The sequence below is a fragment of the Melanotaenia boesemani genome, chromosome 12 (assembly GCF_017639745.1).
Source record: "Melanotaenia boesemani isolate fMelBoe1 chromosome 12, fMelBoe1.pri, whole genome shotgun sequence".
NCBI classification, from domain to species: Eukaryota; Metazoa; Chordata; class Actinopteri; order Atheriniformes; family Melanotaeniidae; genus Melanotaenia; species Melanotaenia boesemani.
This window is the reverse complement of record NC_055693.1, coordinates 9,713,225-9,729,842: the sequence shown is the minus strand read 5'-3', so window position 1 is coordinate 9,729,842 and position 16,618 is coordinate 9,713,225. Positions and strand designations below refer to the sequence as shown.

The 16,618-nt window shown below is 38.2% G+C and overlaps 2 protein-coding genes across 3 annotated transcripts in view; both read right to left on the bottom strand.

Annotated features, from left to right (window-relative positions):
- Positions 1–320, bottom strand: part of neb (nebulin) — a 57,539-nt gene extending 57,219 nt beyond the window's left edge. Inside the window, exon 1 of the mRNA XM_042001278.1 lies at positions 251–320. Within this exon, the coding sequence (XP_041857212.1) occupies positions 251–316 (66 nt within the window). The 5' untranslated portion in view covers positions 317–320. The remainder of the gene's footprint in view (positions 1–250) is intronic.
- A 6,513-nt stretch (positions 321–6,833) lies between these two features.
- arl5a (ADP-ribosylation factor-like 5A) lies at positions 6,834–16,158 on the bottom strand. Of its 2 annotated transcripts, none has more exons than XM_042002314.1 (6): positions 15,819–16,158; positions 9,583–9,643; positions 9,283–9,430; positions 8,551–8,634; positions 7,262–7,413; positions 6,834–7,078 (listed from the first exon to the last, which is right to left on the bottom strand). In XM_042002314.1, exons 1-6 carry the CDS (start codon positions 15,862–15,864, stop codon positions 7,030–7,032), a joined length of 540 nt encoding a protein of 179 aa, XP_041858248.1. In that variant the 5' UTR covers positions 15,865–16,158; the 3' UTR covers positions 6,834–7,029. The 2 variants fall into 2 exon arrangements, with proteins under 2 accessions (XP_041858248.1, XP_041858249.1); XM_042002315.1 differs by having other exon boundaries at positions 16,043–16,156.
- Between the last annotated feature and the right edge of the window lie 460 nt (positions 16,159–16,618).

Genomic DNA, 16,618 nt, shown 5'->3' with positions numbered 1-16,618 from the left:
AATAAAATATCATTTGATTTATAGTCCATTAAGAGCAAAAGAGGACTTAAACTGATTAGATAGTTGAAAATGGATATATCAGTTGGGGGGCCAATTCCATGAACTGCTAACTAGACTGGGTATCATCACTAACTTATTCATAGGGCTTCTGCTGCCGGACCTGTAGAGCCAGTAAATAATTTCTACTTACTGATTCAAATCTTTAATCTACCTAAATCATATCAAGACAGGTGAGAAGACATCTGCTTACCTCCTCTACGACCTCCTCCTCCTCCTCCTCCTCAAATTCTTCATACTCTTCTACAATTTCTGCCATTTTGGCACAGCTTTAAACGCTCTACACAAAACAGAGATTACATTTTCAGGCATCCTTCTTTCTAACACCAAACAAGCATTATTCGGCTTCACACACTGAAGGGCATATCTAAAGAGGGAAGCATACAGAGCTCTGAATGTTCTTTTCTTAATCATTAACATCAAAATACAGTTTCAAACAGCATATACTGAGACTTAGGCAAGACATCAAAGAACAACTCCACCACAGTTAATTTAGGATGCTTCCAACCATCCCCTGTTGAACCCAATTACCTTATTTAAAAAGAAAAAAAAAAACATTATGCAAAAAAAATGTAACACCAGCAATTTGATGTTTGACTAATGTGCTTGCCATACCAGCAAAAGATTCCCCGCAGTATTTCCCGACTGTAGGGAAGCTTCACTTGCCATCCACTAGGGTCTCAATCTGCCCCAACCCTAAACAACATAACATGTGTGAAACACCACATTATTAATAACTAAAACATGGAATAAGAATAATAGAAAAATTAGATTAACAAGCTGAGTGCAGTATAATGGGCCCCTGACTTTGAGTGTGAGACAGAAACCCCTCCCCCTTACATGCCACAACACAGCTCAGTGAACTGTGCCTCCTGGCTGAAGGTTGGCAACAGCTGCCCAACAGTGCTCCAGCTATTTGACATGAAAGCTAATGCCACAGCCTGATTGGTTGACTCTGTTTAGCAAATGGAGGTGCAATGCCTTCTGAGGTTGCAGGTTAAATATAGGATGGCATACTAACTACCTTTTTTAGCACTTGAGTCCCTTTTCTTTGAAATAAAATAAAATTTAATCTGTAAAACAATGAAAGAAATATGCAGAAAAGTTGACACAGAGGGATAAAATAGTCAAGACAGATGCTGAGGTTTAAATGCCTGGTCCTGATATTTCAGGTACATCCACAGCAGCCGGGTCTGGTCTGATTCAACTTGAGTCTTGAAGCTTTAGATCGTTTAGTTATTCCTTTAATATGCAACAAAGCGTCCAAACTCTTTATTCCTCAGTCAGCTCCTCCCAGATCCAGATGGCAGCAGAGGATGGAGACTAAGGATGTCCGAGCAGATGGAAAGCCATGCAGGATGTAGAAAACATGGGTATTTGAGGGTTTTATCCTTTCCTTGCTTACCAGTTATCTTTAAGTTTAAAGGTCTCCCAAGCCGCCAAAGCCTCCCCAGCCTCCCTCCAGAGAAACGCTGGGCGACAGCACACAGCTGCACTTTCTAGCCAGGTTATCATGTGGATGAAACAGCCAATCAGCAGCCAGCGCTCTCAGGTTTCAACATCTAAATATACCTAAGTGATCATTTCAGAAGGGAGCACCTGTTGAGGCTAACACATTCGCGGTACAGTTATGAGGAAGCCAGGGAAGTGAGTGGTGAGGTCTTAGGAACACAAGAGTAAACCCAAATGACAACAATACCACCCACTGCAAATGTCTTTGTGGAGATGATACTGATACGAGCGACATTTTGTTTTTTTGCCGTTTTTCTAATGAAAGATCTGAAAATATTTCTGTCAGCAGCTAAACATATGGGTGTGGTCTGTAAGGAGCCGGCTAGCTTCAGGGCCAGAATGATTGTGTTGGCCCTGCGGAGGTTGTCAGTCAGCTGACCCTGAGCCGGCTACGTCCTGTCAAAAATCAGGTCAACAAACTAAAGACTCTGTGAAACATGACTAAAAGGACGTATAAGCCCCCATTCATTTTAATGTAAATCAACTGATGCTTTCAAAGTATCTGAAAGAGAAAAAAAGATTAAGTCTGATTTATCTTGTAAACCCTTTAGATTTGAGATAAGGCTCTTGTAAATGTGTCTCTTCGAGCGGATATAGATTACACATTTGAGGATCAATGAGTCGTCTTGAACATTGAAGCTTTATTTGTTTTATTTTTAAGAATTGTTTGTTTTTATTTATTCTTTATTCTAGGTTGTTTTTATTTGTTTTGACTTTACAAGAACACATCATCAAATCAAGATTTTTATTACTTAAGCATTTAAATTGTATTTACAAACCGTGAACATGCAAGTTCTGAGCCATTTCACCAACATTCAGCTTAATTTATTTCATATCATAGGAAACTTGTGAACCCTAATTTGAAAACTTGTCAGGTTTGTTGGCTTAGCCAGAATCAAGTCTCTCTTTACATGTTATCTTTCTTGTTCAAACACATGCATTTTAGGTGAATGAATGAATCAGATGTTGCAGAGGGTCTGACTGTGAGCATGCAGGGATGTTAACCCTGTGATGAGATGAACTGTGACCTGTCCAGGGTGTACGTAGCCTCTTGCCCTCTGGCTCCCATACCTCAGAAAAGCAAAAAGAAAATGTATATAAATGTTTGAGGGCATTGACAAAGTTTGAATGGAGAAGAAAAGACACTGCTTGGCATTATTAGATGAGCTATGGATGTATTTTATCTGTGTGATATAAAATACATCCGAACAATTCAACACTTCAAAGAACAAGAGGCCGAGACTCTGTTCAAAATCCTTTTTTTTTTTTACATCTGGTTGAGCAGCCAGCCATTTATGTTTTATATGACCCAAGTACGTAAAAAGCATCTCAATTTAATAAATATATTAAGGACTGTGGTTGTTTTTTTAATGTACCTCATAAAGATGTGTGCAGTCAATATTTGTAATTTTCTACAAACAAGATTAAGAGTGTGAATATAAAATAGATGCACATTTTTCCTTTGAATGATGTGTCTGTATTTCTGTGGCATGTCTACACTTTCATTTTTTGTGTCAGAGGCACTAAGGGTGCAACCTGGGAAAAAAGATGGACAGCAGCAGCTGAATCTCTCTCTCTCTCTCGCTCTCCCCTCTTGAACCTTGTAATGACGCTCAGGTCCGTCATGAACCAGATGACTGCTGCTTGGTCACATTAAAACATCCCTGAAGTTCTGATCTGACCTGAAAAACTAGAAAAGAAACATTTAAATTGGTCAAAACTATCATTTATGATTTCTCTGTCATTATTTTGCCATTTACCCTGGTGTAATATGCTCATTACTTCTGACATGATTTATTCCCTGTTTATAATCCAACAATCTATACTGAGATGGAAACTTAATATCGGTCATGATAAAGGTTTCCGTTTTAAACACACATTTCTGCTGTCCCCAAAATTAAGAGGAACATTTTGACATGAAAATATTTTAATATTAAAAAGTCCATTTAAAAGGTTTTTAGAAATATTATTTCAAACTGAGATGTTGTAGTTTATCCCTATTGTTGATTGAGTGATTGTAGCAACCAAAACAATGACAGCGGGAAGAGAGAGATATGCAAAGTTCATGATGCTTAGTCACTGGAAAAAATGAGTGATGACCAGTCAGACCAGAACAACAGCTGTAGCTATGGCAACCAAAACAGAAGGACTGCCAACTGCCAGTCTTAGTCCGTCAACCTGTATAAAAGAAAATAGTTCCACTGAGGTAAGAAGCCTAAAATTAAATCAATTAGTCAACCAAAGAGCAACTTTAGAAGAACAGGATTAGCTGTTGTTAACCAGCTGCCACCGACCTTTTCAAGTCTTTGAGAAGCAAAGTTGTGACGTGGGTTTGTCAGGACTTAGAAGTTGGTATTCAGCTCCTTTTAATTCTTTTATTGGGATTATCTTGTTTATTACTTTGTCACAAGAATGAATGAAATAAAAATGAAAGTAACTTAAAAAAAAAGATCATTTCTGCCATTACTGCAAGATTTTGACAAATAGTCTCTACAATAACACACCTTCACTGTTTTCATCACAAACAGCACTCACCACCTTCACTTTTTTTTTGCTTGTTTTTCATTTCATCAGCATCACATTCTTACCAAGTTAAACATATTTTTAATTGTTAAAATAGAAATAAGAATTACTACACACACAGAAAACTTTTTATTCTAACTTCTTAGTCCTGGTGATGAAAACACAGCATGATGACACCATCATGATGCTTCTGTGTAGGATGGTGATGCCACATTTTCTTCCATGACCAGAAATTTCAACACCAGTTTCGTTTGAAACCTAGGTACTTTTTTTACTAACTCCAGACATACTTCCTTATTTTTTTGTTCTTCTTGTTTGTTTGAAAAACTCCCTCGTCTTCATTGTGTGTGTAAACAGATATAGAGAGATCATGTGACACTTTGCACAAAAGTGAATTTAACTAATCCTGTAAGTTTTTAAAGCAACTGGCAGGACCAGGTTGTAATTAAGGACTTAATAGCAAAGAGTGAATACCTATAAACCTACTAAATTTCAGTTTCATCATTTTGGAATAAATATAAGATAATCATAAACCTTATTTAATCAAAAGCTATAATCTATAATAGAGGAAAAATATTTGCAAATCACTGGGGATGAACAGATACCAATACCAGTATTGACCTAATACTGTGTGCATGTACTCATACTCAGTATTCATAAAAGTGTTTCAATACTACAGAGCTCAATACCAATGTAAAAAAAAAAAAAAAAAAAATCCCAATTTTGCATCTCTGAGAAAACCTCATTTTGGACATGTGGGTGTTTTGTCACAGTGGTGAACCGAATCCACCAAAAACCACTGTAGCAATGTCGCTACGTCAGGGTTCACCCGTCCCAGCAAACATGATGGCTCGGTTCTGCTTAGTCAAACATCTGGTAGCAAAACCAGGACATCTCTCCACTCTGCCTTCTTCATCCATCCGAGGCCTCAGCACACTACTGCAGATAGAGTTCTTGATTAAACATTTACAGCTGTGCCACAACCTGCTTCACCTGCTGCTCCCTGAACCACAGTCTCATCGTCCTCCCCACAGCTGAGCTGGAGCCACGCCCACCACCACAACCACTTTATCCTTCTTATTTATAAAGTTTCTCATAGTTTTTAAGACTTACATTTAGAATATTTATTATCAGGTGTCCAGAAACAAAGTTATTACTGATACTATTTTAAAAAAACCTGAATTTGGCATTACATCGGTGACAAAAGCTGATTTATGGCATATAGGTGCCTTGTCACAGCTGTGAACATAATGCACTAAAAAACCCTTTACCTTCTTTATCTATACAGATTCTGATAATTTTGAATCCTTATATTTAGAGGATGACCACAGGCGGACCCATTTCACACACACATTTATTTATATATATATGTATATATATATATATATATATATATATATGTATGTGTGTGTGTGTGTGTTTGTGTTTCAATAAATATGGTGACTACAGTGTCTAACAAGTTGAAAACTAAAGAGTACACATACTGTACTCTGCACATGTTTATTGCATAATATAGAATGAAACTGTTTTTCTCACTTAGGAAGGAAGGCATTTTTTTCAGTTAACTGCTAATAAATAATAAAAATCCTTAAAGTCGGGATGGTGTTTAGCTCAACTGGTTGAGCAGCTGCTCCATGTACAGAGGCCACAGCTCCTCAGAGCAGCCGGCCCAGGCCCGAGCCCCAGCCTGGGACCCCTTGGTGCATGTCATTCCCTGCTCTCTCTGACCCCCTTTCCTATCAAGCTACTGTTGAATAAAGGCTACTAGGGCCAAAAAATCTTTAAATTAAAATAAATAACTAAGTCAATGTCCTCAGTCTGATAATGTGCTAGTTTATTACAAAACACTGCCAGACCAAGTTTGGTGCAATGGAATGATGGCATATTCAATTTATCTGCCTCAATGAAAATGGATAAATTTGAGCCATTTTAAACAGATATGAGAAAACATTTTAAAGCATGAGGACTCATTCCAATATATATTTACTGGCACTTTGAGACACATCTGTTAATCTAGTCCTCATTAGTCCTTAATTTTCTGATGAATTTGCACCTCTTAATCACTCACTGTGTGCTCCTTACATTTATATCTGGTCTCTTTATCTCTTCCTGAATCCATCTGCTTTCTTGTGCTACGCCTCACTCCACTCTTCTTCTGTAGAGCGTGAGCTCAGGTGACACATTCTGCCTCCTAAAGGACTAAAAAAAGAATAAGTGCAGTGACATACCCAAAACTCGATATAGATCAAAGTTGTGGCTAGAAAAGTAAAGAGGAATCTGGAAGAATTCAGGGAGTCAGCTGAAAGAAATACTCATTCATGACACGATGCAATTCACCTGAAACAGATAAAAACACTTTATTTCAGTGATTACTCATTGGGACTGAAGGGAAGAGGGCATACCTTGATTTTACCCTCCCTCAAGCATGCCTCAGTCACCACTGACCATCATCGCTTGAACATTATGCTGCAGGCACCAAGTTGTACGAGAATACTGGACTGTACACATAGGGTGGGGAGGGGTCAATAAAAACCACCACAGCCAGTCCGGCAATACTGCAAGGCCACAGTGGGCTAAACTCACACACAGCTGAAGTATAAGTCCATATACAGTTCCAAGCAAGACAGTGTTGACCTCTGTGTTTTGCTGTAAGGAAAACCGTGCAGAAATTTCACTTTAAATAATTTCAGTCACTTTGTAGTCCAGTCTTTCTGGAAAGATCATCTTTTTTTTTTGTTTAGAGTTCAAATGTCTCTTTAAAATAAATTATCACAAAAGAATATGTCCTGCCAGCGGTCTGCCCATACCAGCTGTACGTGAAAGAATGAAGAGGAGAGGGCCGTCCATCACCTGACCTCACCTCCATTCTTATGTCAAGAGGCAGGGGGAAAAAAAAACAAAAACAAAGTGCAGTCCTAAACAAAGTCATCAAGGTCATCATCTCACACGCAGCCGTGACATCATCCACTCAAGACCCTGGCACAACCTGGAGGTAAAGAAGACATCAGGAGATCAGAAAGACAGCGTAGAGGAATGGGGAAGTAGAAGAAAGAGTGACAAAAGGCAGACAGATAAGTGTTAAGATATAAACTCTGCTCTTATAGCTAAATAAAAATAATTTGACTTTTTTTTTTTTTGGTTAAGATTGAGTAGGAAATGCAGTTCTCACCCCTCTCCTGTGAGGGCGCAACAGGCCTGGATGTGCCACTGGTGGTCTTTGACGGAGGTAAGTTGGAGGCTCTGGGAGATCTCAGCCACAGACATGCAGCCTTTTACATCCTGTTTGTTGGCAAAAATCAACAGCCCTGCCTTTCTTAAGTCCTGGAAGGGAAATAATAACAGAGTAAGGAAAAACATAATAATGACTACATGAAAACAGCATGATTTTTCTTTTTCTTAACATTTTTAGTGAATTTACCAACAAAGAACATAATGAGTCCCCTTTTAGTGGGTTTTAATTAATACATTTTTACTTCCTTGTTCTTTTCATGCTTTATAAATTGACAATATGCTGGTATATATTGAATCAATGTTTTAAAAGGTTACATTAAACAAATAAAATCAGTATAAATCTTCTGAGTTGTGTGGTTAAAAGAGTTTTGAGCTTATTTATTTCAAGTGTAACTTGGTAAAAACAGATTAGGTTTTAAGTGAATTTGCTTACTATACCAAAGAAGAGGCAAACTATAACAGGGACAGCAAGCACCTATAATTTGAAATAATTTGAGGAAAAAAAATGATCAGTATAACTCAAATTCAGTTGATGCCTATAAATGCATATCTGTAACTTTAGAGGTGTGCCTCCACAATATATTAAAAAACCCACAATATAATTAATCAAAACTGGACTCCATTATGACAAACAAAAATCCACTTTACCAAAGATTATGCACCAAGCCAAATGCAATGTGTTGCTCTAATTAAACACAAGTTCTTGATTTTACTTTTACTGTTAATTCTTAATAATTTTACTTTAGAACTTTTTGATGAATCTATATCTGCCGATGCCAGGACTGAAAATGACACAAACAGTCCACAAAAATCACTAACTTCTCTGTTCTTCAGATAAAGCTTTCATCACTTCAGGCAGCGTTTATGACACATCTTTCAGGTCCTTTAAAAAAAAAAGTTCCCAAAGTGAAACTAAAAGTAATGACTCATAATGTCCGAAACAGAGCTAAAGAGAGCACTGCTCCTCAGACAGCATTCTTTAAAGGAGATACTGCACAATATAATTTTGAAAATGCAACAGAAAAAACTTTTGAATGGCTGACCACTGTTATGACTGTAACCAGCCAGCAGCATTCATGTGTGGCCCTGCCAAAAACCGGTGACTGTCTACTGAAAGGAACAGTGATCACCAGTTGTTGACATGAACAACAATATACTCATAACAACAAGTAAATCAAATAATATTAGAATGATGCAACTGCAAACACCATGATCAGTTTCACTCACTTCATGTGCTAGCATTTTGTAGAGTTCTTCTTTAGTCACAGAGATTCTTTCCCGGTCTGTGCTGTCAACCACCACAATTACAAACTAGTCAGAGAGGATAAGGAAAAATGACAAAAGAGCATTTAATCTTAACTTTCCAGACCAGTCAATGCACAACAAAAATCAGTCACAGTAACGACAAACTTCTCACTTACCGTCAAACAGACATCTACTAACTTAGGTCAATATTTTGAAAAGGTCCTTTCAATGCTGCCAAACGTGCTCTGACGGGTAGGATGTGGACAAATAAAAACTGGAAGATGACCTGAAGTGTTTGGGCAGCAATTTTACAGCAAAGACTTAAAAAAATCAAACATTGCCTGCATTTAACTTCTGCAGGTCTTTACTGTGATCCAGCTCTATGTTTACAGCATGATGATGATGACAGTCGACACCTTTGACCAGGATAATAAATGTCTTATAAAGAGGAAGGCTGAGATGGTGGGTATCAGTGGTCTGCAGAAATGTGAGTAGGCGGCAAGTGTCAAAGTAACATCCATGTAAATGCAAGAATGCTGGTTTTTCAAGCAAAGCACTGCATTGTACCAGGATCAGTGGTCATGGTTTAATGGCTAAATGCGAATGCTGAACATCTGAGAGAAGTTAATATCTGCTGATAATGGCAAAGGACTTGCTACAGTCTGCTTTTTGCAGTGAGCCAGTATAACTAGTCAAAGATAGAACAATAATCACCTCGGTGTTTGTGTAATATGTATTCCACGATGACCTAAGAGACTCCTGACCCCCAATGTCCCACATGAGGAAATGGGTGTTATTGACGACGATCTCCTCCACGTTGCTCCCAATTGTAGGGGACGTGTGTACTACCTCATTCATTGAACTGAAAAATATAAAAAGAAAAAAATGCCTTTAGGATGTGCCCAGTATAAACAAGAGACACAAAATTGTCTTATATATTTCTTAACCTTTATACTGCTTAAAATGATGCCAGTACAAAGAAGCTAGATGAAAGTGCTACATTTGGATACTTACAATTGGTAAAGAATTGTAGTCTTTCCTGCATTGTCCAGGCCCACAATAATTACTTTGTGCTCTGAAAAACACAAAAGATAGATCATACACTGACAGTGACGGGGCTCAGCCGTTGGTGACTGTTGTATGGCCCTTGTGTAATTTTCGGAAATGCACTGAGCAACTCAAACAACAGCATTTTTGTGTTTAGCCCTGTTCTTTGGTGGCAAACTGCGAAGCTTCACACATTTACAATAGATGCAGCGTTGTGGTGCTGCAGACAGTGTAGTGTCACAGATAAAGTGCATAGTTTCTCAAGCTCATACATTTGAGCCATAACCTGCAGCAGTTCAGGAGGCAACACAGTGACCACACAAGAAAGTTTCACCTATAAACATCACAAACAAGATGTGACGACTAGGATTGATTGCTCGCTTCATGTGTTAATAATAGAACGTCTTACCATTGTAAAAGAAGGCACAGCAGGAGGGATGAAAGTGCTGGTTGTGCTTCTATAAATCTTTTTCAACATAATACCCAGCTTTAAGCATCTACAGAGTCATGGGCTCTTTTCAAAAGCTGAACTTAATTATGTTGCCACATTTCAGATCCTGTGACAAGATTAGCAAAAATGACGAACAAAGACTGGTTGGAGTTATTAGTTATGCCCAAATGAATAATCAAGAAAAAGTGGAGCATAAAAAGAGATAAAACGTGTATTCTACGTACACTGTTCTGGTCCTACACATGTTTTAAGTATGATGCTGGCATGATCTTTAAGTTTGTAAGTAAAAAGCAAGCAGATATTTAACACACAAAGACATACACAGTACAGATTTATTTGATCTTCTGCAAATACAGTATGATTTTATAGGGCAAAGGGTTTATTACATTACATGTCAATTTGCAACCATACAGTCGTTGTGTTAAAGTAGCAATAAAGAATTTATAATTTTATATGATCACACACTGACATTCATTATGTACATTCCTGAGACCGTCATAGCCTTGGAGCGTCCCGAGCTTGAGAAGCCACAACTTTTTTTCCAAGCTTCCCATTACAGCTGCCTGTTGCTTTACGGCAGCTGTAATCCACACACCAGCAACTACATATCAACACACTGGCTGTTTTGAATGCACATCATGGCTGATTGAGCAAAGAAACCCAATAGGACATTATTGGAGGAAACAAGGAAAAGAAAGTGATATAGCAAGAGATAAGACTAGAGCCAACCTCAGACTGACTTTTACTGGCTAGAAAGAGCTCAGAAAAGGAGACAGAATGCAAGACGGATGTCAAATCAGCCAAATCAGCCTTCATTAGGGGAAGCCTCGGTGTGAACATCTGGTAAAGTTCAGTAGTGGAGCTTTAGTGATAAAAATAAATAAATAAAACCAAAACAAACAACACACAAAAGAGCATTTTAAATTGGGCATTTATGGAGCCACTTTAGTCACATCTATAGTAAAGATATTATCTTTAAAAATATACAAGAATAGCATGTTTTGAAATAAAGGACTCCACTCTTACCACTTAAATTAAATACATTTTTACTAGAATGTTTAAATTCCAATGGTTTTTACTTGTTCACTAAAGGAAAAGTCTAAAATGGATTGGTAATGTCTCCTGTTCCACATCACAGACAGAAAACAATCACAAAGCAGAGCACTACTCAGCCGGTAAAAACCAATCTGCAGTAGAAGCTTAAAAAGGTCTGCAAAATGAAATGTTTCTCTCATTGACGACTGAACCAGGGAGGAACAGAGCCATTTGTTTTCTTGAGGCTGGCAAAAGCATGAGAAAAATGCTTGGCAAATAAATGTCATTGTTAGTCTGCTGCTAGGATTGTTACAAACGGACCCCAGGCAGGTCAGCTACAAGTCATGTCTGCTTGTCACAATCAACCCATTTTCTGTGTTTACCTGCATCACATTTGCAGCTACTGTCAGTAGGGCTCTATGAAATCTGTTATTTTTTTTCCAGATTCTGTTTCCACCTGTGTTTTAGTCTGTAACCTAACTTTTTCCATGGGGAATGTGTCTAATCATGTGGTGGATGTATATAAAATTTTAACAGTTCCAATAGGAAAATACTATTTTCCTAAAGGTATTATTTTAGCTCTAAAGGTCTTTATGACACAGCTAGTATAGAGAAAAGGGGAGATGTGGTTTATCGTTCTGCTTTTTTTGTTCACTTGGCTCAGTGTGAAAAACTCATTTTAGTAGGAAAAACAAACAGTTCAGCCTCATATGAGCAAATTTCACAGTATCCATGTTTTACAACGGATTCCATTTTTAATGACAAATTCCATGATTCTGTCTGTGTTTTCCGCATCAGAAATCATAGCGCCCTATGTCTGGAAAAAGGGACAACAGGTCGGCGACTTTACTAAAAGTGAGGACTATTACTTTTTAGTTAAATTTTTTTTTGTTAGTTTTTATTTTGTTTTCACATTTTTAAAGGTTTTAACAGCATAATGTTCCTTTAAAACCAATAATTTTCTGTCTGGATATTTAATTTGTAAAATCTTCCCTAATAATGTCATGCAATTCCTTACATATTGTTTTCACAGCCTGCCAAATCTCTATTCATTAGCTTCTGAGAACCCTAACCCTAAAAAACAAAATCACACAATTAATATTACCAGACCTCTTGCAAAATTTACCAATGAATCCTTGGCTTACCTGTCTGGGGTACAGTTAAAAAAATCTGAATTAATAAATAAATAAATTAGAGGGTATGACGTCTTCATTCATATTAACACCAAACTCTGTATACGAGGTAAAGTCACAGAGTAGTAAGTGCAATGTAATACCCACTGAGCTATGATAAGAGTTTTTTCCCTGTGTGATACAAAAGAGAAAAGTGGAAGGGTTCTCATATTTCATTATTTACTCAGAATTAATGGGTAATATACAATGAGTTTTTTTTTTTTTTTTTTAGCTTTATTAAGTAAACAGTTTATTGCTATTAAGATGGGCACAAGCTCTGTATGCCATAGCAAAATTATCAAGCAACAGAAAAAATTCTTAAAAGAAAGATTTGGCTGCAAAAATAAACAAAGGACTGAAAGGAGGTGTCAGTTTTTAAATCTAACACAAGCTATAGCAGAACTTACTAATGGATCAGCCTTATTTTCCATCCATGTTCAAGGTGGGATCTTCCGAGAGCTTGTTTGCCAGGCCCCTCTGTAAACCAGCTCTGTGAGAGCTTGGGGAGCAGGACCCATCCTCTCTCCATGTATCAGCCAGTTTATTCTTCTTAAAAGATCGATCTATCTATCCATCCATCCATTCATCCATCCAGGATGAGTTTTTCAGAATAACACCCTGAGCAGAGATCCCCAGACTTCCATCTCCCAAGCAACACCTTCAGCAATCACCTTCATCTTCTAGGGAAACACTAAGGAGTTCCCAAGCTGCTGAGCAGCAGAATCTTTCATCAACAAACCTGGAGGGTCTAAGACTGATTAATTAATCAACAGCTTTGGTTTTTTACTCCATTCTCTGCTAACCAAAAAAGACCGGGATAATGTCCATATCATTGTAAATACTGTACCAAGTGGATTGTTAATTTCCTACACTGTCTTACCCTGACTTGTGAATAAGACCCTAAGATACTTCAACTACACCCCTTGAGGCAGTGACTCACCGCCTATGCAAATTGGGGTATCCACCCTTTTCTAACAGACAATGGCGTCAGACATATAGAGGTGCTAACTCTCGTTCCAGCTGCCTTAAGACCAATTTCCACCAGGTGCAGGCGCCATGTTAAGGTCCATTTATGCTCGTGTAGCCGTCTCTTTGTCGGTTACGCTTGTAATTTGGTCCATTTTCAAGGGGCTTAGCTATCCATCACTTGATGCAGAAGACAAAGCAATACCACCAGAAATTGCGGAGGCAGTGCTGAGCAGAATAGCTGACATGCGACCAGCGAAGGGAACAAAAAAGCAGAAGAAAAATGAAGATGAACGCAACTCTGGAAATTGCTCGAGCTTTTGAATAAAGACTGTATGCCAGTGTTTGGGGTGTGTTGGGCAGTTAGTGGTGCACCACTGCCACCAAACAGTGTCTGAAACTCACGTCGGCTCGTGGGAGTGAACTCTGAACTTAGTACTGCCCACTAGTGGAATAATTAACTTCACCATGGCAACGCAAAACACACATGGAAGTATGAGGACAATGATGCATGACAATGTTTGGTGGACTGCACTCGAAGTGTGCTTCGCATCTGACATGCTCCCAGTGTGAATTGACCAGCCACGGAGGTCAGAACGAAAACACAGCGCAGCCAGAACACGGCGCACACGCACCCGGTGGAAATTGGGGGTTGCACTATGAATCAAACTGTCCCAAATGCCTGAAGGTCTCTGCACATTCCACCCAGAAGGAGCACCTTATATGGCTAAAAGTGAAGATGTAATCATCAGGTGAGAAAAATGGAAAGTCTCCAGCTCAGCTCTACCAGCTGAGCTTTTGTGGCAGCTCAACTGGTAGAGCTGCCACCCCCATGCATGAAAGACTCAATGTCATCTATGGACCTTACTCAGGATGGAGTCCCAGCCTGTGGCCTTTACCTACATGTTTCCCCCTCTCTCCACCCACCTTAAAAAACAAAACTGTTGTTTCACGCAATTTTCTATTATGTTACTACATAAAGTGAAGCTGTAGTTGGTAGAAGAAAACCTAACCTTAGAACAGAAAGCAAAAGCAGCTGCAAACATATTACTAACGGTCATAATAGGAGCCTTACCTACACAACTCTACCATGTGAACCTTTGACAAAATTAAACAGTTTTAAATAAAAAGATACATAATCTAGTTTTAGCAAACAAAACAGACTAAATGGAAAAAGGTTATGACATTGTCTGCAAAACTGCATCTGAAGGGGGAAAAAAAAACTTGTGTACAACATAAAGGCCATGCAGGTGTGACTTCCCTGTTTGCATGCAGGCAGTGTGAAGCAACTGTCAACATCTTTAAATGTGGGCTATACTGTGGTTTCATTGATTTCTTCATCATCCCTAGTGGGTCCCCAATTTCTATTCTCTTAATTATTCTGTCAAATCTATGTTAACTAGTTTATTTCAGAATCTCCAAAAATAATACAAAATATGCATCACACTTCCTCAGCGTTTAGGAAGAACTCTTTAGATTGTTTTTAGGATAACAGTGCAAAGCAAAACAATTCACTACTAAAAACATGACAAATGTAAGTTTAAAATAAATAAGCTTGTATCTAAAGAGTGTGCCCCAACTTCTGCTACCAACATCATCAGGACAACCAAGTTTGTAAAGCCTATTCATGTCTTTTTTTTCTAATTAACTTCTGTCTAGGGCTTCAACTGGGTACGGCATCTTGGAACGTGGAAATGCAACTGGGGCTAGAAATGTGACAATTAACACCTTAAGACTCATGAACAGGATGTGTGGAATCAAAAGGGGCAAAGTTCAAAGATGATCAGATCTTTCTGTCTGGTAATATCAGTTGAGTGATTGCACCGTTTAGCATGCATGAATCACAGTACTAAAAGGAACATTATATCTTAAAAGTATTATATCGTAGCATTGTGAATAGTTGCGAGCAGTTTTGTTCAGTGGACAACCACTGAGCATGAATGTTCCAAGTCATCTGACTCTTTTGTTTCAAGAGCCCAAACCAATGAAACTTGGGTAATCTGTAATTTGACATTACAGTGATAAAATGATGAGATTATACTGACGGTGCAAAGCCAGGGTGATTTATTATAAAGTCACTCATTGATGCTTACTGGTGTGAGCTTTCTGCTGATTAGACTGCAGAGTGCTCTGTTAGTGTTGCCGTCTCCAGTCATAATACCAGTCACCCGGGCTGAACGCTGGACGTCAGGATTCATGTTACAAGGGTTTCGAAACGACCTATTTGCTGATTCAACATCACCAGCCGTGGGTAGCCGTGGATTCTCTTACCTGTGCCCAAAAACCTGAGATCATAAATAATCTAACACAAAGTTAATCTACAAGCAGCTCCCTGAGTTAGTCCAAAACCGTGTTTATTAGCAGGTAATTGGTGGAACATTAACATTATAAACCTGGACTGAGCGTCGTATAATGACACACACTCGCTGACATTAGAATAACAAAAAACTTTTAAACCCAAATGGAAATAAAGCAGATTTCTAGGTTAATAATAAAAAAGAGCAGATCGGTAGGCCTTCTCTACCCACCAAGCACATTTAGCTCAACTGTCGTCGAAATTTTCACGGCACCATTCTTACCTTGGTGATTAAAAAGCCTCCATAGCTTTGTAAACAGTATTCCCATGGCTGACGGTGAGGTTGTTTGATTCCAGCTTGTAAGAATCCGCTGTAACTTAGCTAGCTAGCGTTGATGATATTCAGTGCTATCAACTTCACCTAACTAGCTACCTTGCTAGCTACGCCGACAAAATACTGTCAAAGCGTATAACCGCCATACCTATATAAATGAAAATGAACTATACCTGTCAAAGAGGGTGTGGATGTAAATGGCGGTTAATATGTTCCTATGAAAAAATAAGAAATGTTAACCACTGGCTAAGTGGTTCATACCAGCTGGCTGCTATGGGCTGTCTGCACTGTCAAACGTGCGCATGCGCATCAGACCTGTATATGCCTCAATATAATATAATATAATATAATATAATATAATATAGAGGAAAAATGAAAAAATTGTATGTATGGTTTGGAAAAAACAAACAACCAAAAAACATCAAATATATCCACTTAACAGCATCAGAGTAATTTATTTCAATAGAGCTGTAAATGACAGTGCACACAAACTCCTAATAAATGCATCATTCTCTCACAGACAGTATTCAGATCTTTAGATTGGTGCTAAAAGTCCACTGCTTTGAAACAACAAAAGCTACTGTATATGGCCAAAAAATAACAAAAGTATCTCCTCCAGAATCCCTGTACACTGAGACCACTAAGGCAGATGAAATGAAAACAAATGTATATTAAATTACAAGATACAATAACATTTCACTAAGAGGTAATATTTTATCAATTAACTAGCTGGCAGCATACATATGAAA